This window comes from Epinephelus fuscoguttatus, linkage group LG12, assembly GCF_011397635.1.
Source record: "Epinephelus fuscoguttatus linkage group LG12, E.fuscoguttatus.final_Chr_v1".
Lineage (NCBI taxonomy): Eukaryota > Metazoa > Chordata > Actinopteri > Perciformes > Serranidae > Epinephelus > Epinephelus fuscoguttatus.
Genome location: NC_064763.1, coordinates 26,750,916 through 26,759,548, shown reverse-complemented (window position 1 = coordinate 26,759,548; position 8,633 = coordinate 26,750,916). Strand labels below are relative to the sequence as shown.

The window sequence follows — 8,633 nt, the reverse complement described above, 5'->3', positions numbered from 1 at the left end:
CCAATAGGTGACTTTACGGTGGCTCCGTCAGTGTTTAATCAGAGATACAATTGGTTAATTGTGAGCTAACCACCAGAATTTACAGTGCAGACATGACGCTCTAAAATCTAACTCTTAAAAAGAAAGTGAACATTTCCCAAAATGTCAAATCAGCATTATTCCTTTATTTGTTTTGGGGGTTTTCTAGTTAAAAAATATATTGTTTAATCTTTTAAAAAAAGTTATGCGCAGGGATTTTACATGATTTTCTTGTGTACTACAGGAATGCATGTGAAACTTTATGTCACACTTTTTTTCTTGATCAACATGTTGACTCATTGGACACATTTATCTTTCAACTACACAATTCTACAACTTCCACAACATTTTCTAGTAAAATTCTGCTTATTATAAGACACAAATTTTCTGTATTTATGTTTCGGTCTGTGTATTTTTCATGTTTGAACTGGGCAGGACTTGATTGGAAAAGGTCGTGCATTTGGTATACATATGTACAGAAGCATGAGGTATCCACTAGGGAAAAAAAATTAACCTCACAATTTTGAGAAAAGTTTGTGGAAAAAAATTCTGCTCAAACGCTCAAAAGCTTCTTTTTTCTTGTGAATGCATTACGCTTCCTTACTTATGCAGCAATTATGATTCATCAACATTCAGATCAAAGAGTGATTACAGTCTGAACTTAATTCAATTTTTAAAAAAATGCTTTATGTTGCAGAGAAAGATACAGGTCCAAGATTTGAAACCTTCAATTTTAAAGGAAAGAAAAATGATTGATCCTCCTCTTGAAGATGTCAGTAGCGTTGGCTATCTGTCCTGCTTTGTACTGACACACAATAATGGAACATCACTGCCTGCAACACACCTTAAAGACGGACCTGAGAGAAACATTTTAAAATATCCCTGATCGAGTTAAAGCAGATCATTTTCATGTAACACTTTTGTAATGATAATACCCAGAGCTTAAGTAATAAAGGAAGAGGCGAAATCTGCCTCTTGTCAGCGTTTACGATGAGAAGCACTTGCATGATTAGATGTCTTGCGATCGATGCAGCTTCTTCTCCCAATCATTAAGACTGCTCTTAACAGATTACAGCCCCCTCCCAAACACGCGCAGCCTTTTCTCCTCCTCTTCCTGCTCCTCCTCCTGTCTCACTTACTCTCTCTTTCAGCAGATAGAACAGGGGGTTTGCCTCTTTGGCACTTCTTTAGCTTCCCTTTTGAATTTTGTCCTTTTCAGGGATTCTTCCCAAAAGCAACAGCTCACGTCTTCAGGTTCAGGTAGAGTTTCTCTGGTTTCACCTGAGCTCCACTGACGACCAGGTGAACAGACAGCGGAATGAAAAAGACTAAACTGAAATACAAGAGGTGGTGGTGAACAGCTGACAAAAATGGACCTGCTGGCAATCTTCTGTCACTTCCTGCTTTTATGTTTTGATCCATCTGCGGCCACAAGCCTCATCACAGGTAAGCTGCACACAGAAAACACAACATAGCTCAAATACATGAACTCTTGACTCAGTTGTGGATCTCTCTTTTCATGGCCTGCCTTCCTGACTTTATGCTGAATGTTTGGCACTTGAAGCGGATATATTCGAAGCCAGAGGTAGGCAACACACTCTTAAAATTATAATTTTAAAGCATAAAGGCTTCCACAACTAATCCAGATGTGCAGATCTGGGTACAATATTCCCACATTAAGATCCTTTCTTATTCAAATGCAGACTGTTTAGACGATGCTTGTGAAATATGAGGGAGCATGTTAAAAAAATTTAGTGCACATCTGGCACGTGTAATCAAGTGTGTGTGTGTGTGTGTGTGTGTGTGTGCAGGTCAACGTGTGTGCAAGGCAGGAAAAGGGAAGCCGTGCTACAAGCTGGCCTATTTCTCCGAGCTCCGGCGTAGGCTGAACTTCGTAGATGCAGAGTTCGCCTGCAGACGGGACGGGGGGCAGCTGCTGAGCGTGGAGTCGGAGTCTGAGCAGAAGATCATAGAGCAGCTCATCACAGAGCTCCGCCCAACTGATGGAGATTTCTGGATCGGTCTCCGTCGTAACCATGGAGACGAGAACAGCAGCTCAGACTGCTCCTCACAGTACTACTGGCTGGATGGCAGCAAGTCCACATATAGGTGGGTGGGGGCAAAAGTGAATTTTAAAGTCATGAAGTGATATATCAAATGGTTAATTTTCACTGCTGATTATAGGATGCGGATTGTGTATTGAAGAAAAAATAGTCCTCATTTGTTTGGTCCCATCACAGTGAATTTGTGCGATACTCTTCCTGATGTGATACCAGAGTTTTAGTACAAAAAAAAACTTCCTCTGAAAATGTTTTTCTTTCTAGAAAACCATTTTTAAATAGGCCAGTTAAAAAATCTGATGATATATCAGCTCAGTCTTTTTACGTGTGACACAAACAAACATTTGTGATAAGGATTCCCTGATTTTTTTCACTGTTTCTGAATTACATATAACATATTTTGTCATTTTTGTACTGCAATGTCTTATCACTTGTCAGCCGATATACACCAATCAGCCAAAACATTAAAATAACTGACAGGTGAAGTGAATACCATCGATCGTTTCATTACAATGCAGTGTTCTGCTGGGAAACATTTGGTCCTTGCATTCATGTGAATGCCCCTTAACGCACTCCACTTACCTACACATTGTTATAGACCAAGTACCCCCGCTCATTGCAACAGTACCCCCGATGGCAGTAGCCCCTCAGCAAGGCAGTGCAATATGCCACACCGCAAAAACTGCTCAGGAATGGCCCAAGGAACATGACAAAGAGCTCAAGGCATCGACCTAGCTTTCAAATTCTCCAGATCCCAATCTGATTGAGCATCTGTGACAAACTGGTACCACAGAGGTCCTTTGTCCAAGCCGCAACAGGCCAGAGCCAACTCCGATCTACGGTGCAACCTCTGACCTGTCAAGGCATGGACACGGGACCTCTGGGGGTATCCTGTGCTGTCTGGCACCAAGGCGTTGTTGACCGATCCTTTTAGTCCTGTGGGTTGCAAGATAAGGTACTGGCATGCTCAATGGATTGGATTGGGATTTGGAGAAATTGGAGGCCAGGTTGACGCCTTGATTTTAGTCACGTGTGCCGAGCCATTCCTAAGCACTTTTTGTGGTGTGGCATGGTGCATTGTACTGCACGGGGGCGCACTTCCATCAGGGAGTGCCGTTGCCAGTAGGGGGGTGTAGTTGGATTGTAATGTCGTTTGGGTGGGTGCAGCATGTCAAGTCACATCTAAATGAATGGCAGGACCCAGGGTTCCTCACAAGAACATTGCCCTGTAACAAAATGATCAATGTTATTTTCTTCACCAGCCAGTGGTTTTAATGTTTTGGCTGATCGGTGTACACAGATACAGATATACTGAATCTGTATTAAGCTAATATAGACCAATGGGATAGCCTGGCTGATTTATCGGACTACCTTCAGTATTGTCTAAACACAAGCAGCTTTTCTTTGAGGTCACAGTGACCTTTGACGGCCAAAATCTAATGAGTTATTGTTGCGTCCATGTGGAAATTTGTGCCAAATTTGAAAAAATTCCTGGTAGGTGTTCTTGAGATATCGCTCTCACGAGAATGGGCGGACAGGCAGACGCATGGATGGACGAAAACCCAAAAACACGATGCCTTCGGCCATGGCTATCGCTGGCGCTGAGTCACAAATAAATAGGAGCTATATAATCAAGGAATAACTAAAAGCAATAACAAAATCTGACCACAAATGCAACGCCAGCTTTCAGTACTAAACGACTTTTGATACCCGGTGTAACAGCCACTTTTCAGGCAGTACAAAAAAGTATTAAGGTTTGATTCTCGGTCTTGGTCTCAGCTTTTTTTTTTTAACCTTTTTTTAATTTAAAGTACGCTTTGTAAAAGAGCTTTTGAGGAAAAAAAAAAACGCTCTTTTACATGTACTTTCTTTGTGTGTGTTTGTCGTAGGAACTGGCATTGGGATGAGCCATCATGTGGCTATGAGGTGTGTGTGGTAATGTATCACCAACCGTCCGCTCCTCCTGGTCTGGGTGGGCTCTATATGTTCCAGTGGAATGACGACAATTGTGAAACCAAGAACAACTTCATCTGTAAATACACTGCAGGTAGTACCGCTACCATGGCATTCAGTACTCTGTTACTGTGAAAATACTTGAACATTGTTGACTGTGATTCATTTTTTCCACAGAGAAGCCACAGGACCCGTCCCCGTCTCCCAACTCTACTCTAACAAGTAAAATGTGCTCAGTGTGATTGTTAAAAAATGTCACATTATAGATACTTTGACAGTGAGTGTAATCAATATACTGTGAGTTTGAACATCATGGATGCTTTTCATTACAGATGTGTTCCCCTCATCCGTGCTGCCGTGGAATCCAAATGACCGCGACCAGGGCAGCAATACAGGTTGACTGACCCAAGACTCGTATTGATAAATAATTTTTTCTTCTCTGATGTAGTAGTCCAAACGCTGACATGTCAGTCACTAAATGTGTATCTTTCTGTCTGTTGTCTCTTTTAGCTCTGAATCTGATTTACATCATCATTCCCACCATCCCCCTGATTCTGCTGTTACTGACAGCGATCGGAGTCTGCTGCTTCAAACTGCTGGCCGCACGGTGAGGAACAAATGCCAATGAATACTTTGATCTACTGAAACTTAAACACTGATGTGGTCATCAGTGAGCAGATTGTTCTAAATCTGAGAGATGAAACCCCAATGTGAAAACAGTTTTTTTTAGCAAATGTTTCCTATATTTGCTTTTGTTAACATCCTTACCAGAATCATTATTATTGAGTCTTTCCTACCTAGTCTGTGACACTCTGCTCCAAGCCCATTCTTCCTACTGACTCACAAATATACAGTTTCATTTTTTTAAAAAAAGCTGTAACATTTCCTGTGACAGCTGGCACTGAAGCTTTTAGCAAACGTTCCTCAAAGAGGAAGAAGCGGTGGGGACTATTTTCAACTCCGGATTAATATACGCTAATGAGTACAAAAGCAGGGTGAAGTAGTTGGGATTTGTTTCAAAATAAAATACAGAGCCCGTGTTCATCGCATTAAAGGAACCTGTCGCCTAGTGAAATGGTGGTCATGAATGTATTTTTAATCGTTCTTTTGATAACAATGAAGGTTTGTGTCACAGAGGAATGAACATTGACAATCTTTTTTTTTTAAGATATTTTTTTAGGCATTTTAAGTCTTTAATTGCGATGAGACGAGTTGAAACATGCAACTACTTGCAATGCGCCGTTCTGCAACGTTCTAAAAATCTGCCGGTTCACACCAATGCAACTAGATGAGACGGTGTGTCATCTCTATGCAAGAACTCTCTGTACCTCAGTTCTGTTTGCAGCTTTTCAGGCTTATTTTGTGGCTGAATAAAATTTGTAGCTTCTTAAAATATGAATGAGGATAGTGATAGTGTGATACTGGCTACAGTTGCATTTATAGTAGTAATGAAACGGTGAAAATCATAAAATGAGCATCATATGGACCATAAGTATGCCATCATAATGTAAGAAACCGGCGCCAACAACTTAGTCAAGCAGCGAGCAGCAGCAGCGACCCGCTGTCCGACACCGACACACTGTGAGGATGGAAACATAGGGCTCGGTGGAGATGGAGCACCTGCCGCAGCAAGTGAACACGCTATCTGCAGTTATTTTGACTTGACAGTGGACTTCACTACAAGCTGATAGACTGTTGAAACAGTTGATGTGCGTTATGTTCTAAAACCAGCTGCCGGTGATTTGACCAGCTGAGTAGCAGGTGACATCATTAGCTGGCTTAAGTTCACGCTGTTGCAACTTTTCTCTGCAGTGTTCTAAAACAGTCTTTGTGAATCTTTGGTCTGAACTGGGCCTGGTTTTGTGGGGCCCTATGCAAAATCTTGTTTTGACCCCCAGTTTCAATCACTTATGAACGACAAATTACAAATGACATTACATGACAAAATGCTACTTTTTACACATAAAAAACTTAATTTAATTTGACTTAGCTGCATAATTAAATCAAAGTCAAATCAAAGTCCGTTGCTGGTCCGTGTCAAAAAAGCAGCACTGGGTCGCCAACTGCGTTAAAAGATATTTGCCACCTGGCCTGATAACTTGTCTGTGGGAAAGCCTGCACAATAGTTGTTAGTAGGATCAGTTCACTCAGACACTGACCCAAAAGCTATTGTCACGTTAAATCCACACCTCAGTTTGAATTATAAAATGAAGATCATGAGCTTGTGAACCTCATTCACAGTCAAGTAGGCTTCATTGTATGTTTTAGGTGTCTTGATATTTATGGCTGTCTTCTGTGTTTGAGACAGGAGAAGGAAACAACAGAAATCAGAAGTATGCCAGACGGACCCAAGCTTCTGCCCCAGCCCGGCTCCAACTGACGTCTACAACGTCATTCGCTCCCAGAAGGAGGATGACCTGGTTTCAACTCGCCCGCACACCAAAAACACCTCCTTTTTATGCTCCTCCCCCGACACACCCACAGGTGACTACGACAACCTGGGGGGGCGGGACACAGAGAGCGGCTTTGTGACGCTTGCCAGCACAGAGAGCTGCTTCCTCAACTTTGACCTCAATGACCTCAGCCTTGGGCGTCGCACCAACCGTGACTTCTACAACACCAGCTTGGGCCGCTCAGCAAAGAGGGAGTTGAGGGACTTGAATGACAGCAGTCTGGGCTCCACTGGGCACAGAGAGTATTATGACAGGAGTCTAGGTCGTCGTACGACAAAGAGCGAGCATTACGGCAGCAGCGTGTACGGGGACCATGTGTTGTATGATGGCAGCATCAGAGGAGGGAGCGACCTCTATGATCCCAAACTGAAGCCTGGAAGTCACACAGTGAAGGCTGACCTCTATCAGACATACATCACAAACGGCAAGGATGACACTTACCAGACCAGCCTGGGAACCTTTGGAAACCGAAAATCCTACCAAGCAAACCTGGACAGCTACAGAAACGGCCTGAATCTTGATGCCGGAAGGAGATACTACAATGAACAAGAATGGATCAACAGAGAAAACTACTGATCCTCTGAACAGCTACCTTAGTGTGTGTATAGCAGTGTGTGTAATTGTGTACAGGACCAAGAGGATGAAAAAAAAACTGTGCACGTACATGGTTGTAAATGTTTGTATAGTATGTGTCTGAAGCCTTTTAGGGGATTTAAATGAGATGAGGACATGCTCAGATGAGATTTTGTTACTGACCCCACAATTTGTAGCTCGTGGGTAGACTAGGCCCGTGTGGCAATTCGTTTGTGATGATCAAACACAAATTTGTTAAGGAAAATGAACTTAAAATTGAAGGATCAGCTTTTACAAATTACAACAAAATGAAACAAAACAGTTTCCATTCATTTCACACATCAAAGTCTGTTTACAGGTGTTGGGAGCACTACTGCGCAGGTGGCTTCAGATGGAGCTGCATGAAATCTGAAAAATCGCATCAAGTGATGTCATTTGAGTCAGCGTCGGTTGGTGCTGGAGACTCCAGGTGTGAGAAAAAAGCAACCAGGGAAGCGTGAGTTTAGCAGACCTCTCAACTCTGCCTGAGGCTACAAGCAGTGGCTACAAAGCTAGATTAGCCGCCCCTAGCATGACACACCTGAATCTCATGCTGCGTATTATTTACCTCAGAAGTCAGAACTGGGAATGAGGTCACACCCAAGTTGATCACATTCCAGTACAAGTCGGAAAACCAAGATGTTGTTTGCAGTATCAGTTCTATCCAGGTTAGCCATTACTACCAAAACTGGATGATAAAAACGCATTACGCTGAATTTTGTCCCTACAGACACCGTAGCTACATGTCAGTGGAGTTGGACAGTCTTGTATATACGACTGTTTTGATGAGACACAAGGCAGAAGTGAGGCAGAAGTGCTAATAAACAGCATATTACCACAGCTTTCACTACTGTTGATGCACCGGCCATCTTGGATTTTGATATCAGGGCTGGTGAGGTCCCTCCGACTTTCCTATAAATGTGTAAAGAGAACTGGACATAGCACTCAATTCAATGAAAGTTGCTCGGTGGTGCATGAAGCCAAAAACATACAACTGCCATGTATAAATTACCCAGATGATAGGCACTGCTTCTGCATCAGTTGGCCCTTAGAGCAAGCGCATGAGAGACTTCTGCCTGCCACGCCGGCTACTTCCTGTTCAGTGCTCTGCTAACTTCAGTGGGGATAAATGATTTGAATGTGCAGCTCTTCTAGACTCTAGACTTTGCAGGGGTTGTGACGCTCAAAACAATGTGTCCTCTGATTTTCAGATGTCTCTTTCGCAATGTTAAGTCTATGTTAAAAAGTCTTTTTGGGCACAATGGCATCATGGGATGGACTTGAAAGTGGTAACTCCACTATTTGGTCGCTACAAAGATTGTCGTCAAAGCCCGGCGCACTTCCTTAGGGCAGATATCCGACTTGAGGGGGGGGATTCCAGTTGAAATTTCCGACCGGGAACTCTGACACTCCGGCTTCCAAGTGCAAGTGGAACACACCATCAGAGCAATCTGTTGGTGGTCAAGTTGCATTGTGGGAAATGTAGGTGCCATGTTTTGACAAGAAAGAAGAATGCATTTTTTAAAAACTGTCTGTG

At 42.8% G+C, this 8,633-nt stretch overlaps 1 protein-coding gene across 1 annotated transcript; it reads left to right on the top strand.

Moving 5' to 3' along the window:
* Positions 1 to 1,388: 1,388 nt before the first annotated feature.
* On the top strand, positions 1,389 to 7,060 carry layna (layilin a). The gene is made up of 8 exons (XM_049592181.1): positions 1,389 to 1,464; positions 1,583 to 1,603; positions 1,830 to 2,127; positions 3,968 to 4,125; positions 4,209 to 4,253; positions 4,364 to 4,426; positions 4,542 to 4,638; positions 6,340 to 7,060. The coding sequence occupies exons 1-8, from the start codon at positions 1,389 to 1,391 to the stop codon at positions 7,058 to 7,060; spliced, it is 1,479 nt and encodes a 492-aa protein (XP_049448138.1).
* Positions 7,061 to 8,633: the final 1,573 nt, after the last annotated feature.

Excerpts from the sequence above, each read along its gene's own strand:
- layna (XM_049592181.1), top strand. The coding sequence starts at position 1,389 with ATGGACCTGCTGGCAATCTTCTGTCACTTCCTGCTTTTATGTTTTGAT. Across the intron at positions 1,465-1,582 it reads GGCCACAAGCCTCATCACAG|CGGATATATTCGAAGCCAGA; the intron begins GTAAGCTGCACA and ends TGGCACTTGAAG. Across the intron at positions 4,126-4,208 it reads CATCTGTAAATACACTGCAG|AGAAGCCACAGGACCCGTCC; the intron begins GTAGTACCGCTA and ends TTTTTTCCACAG.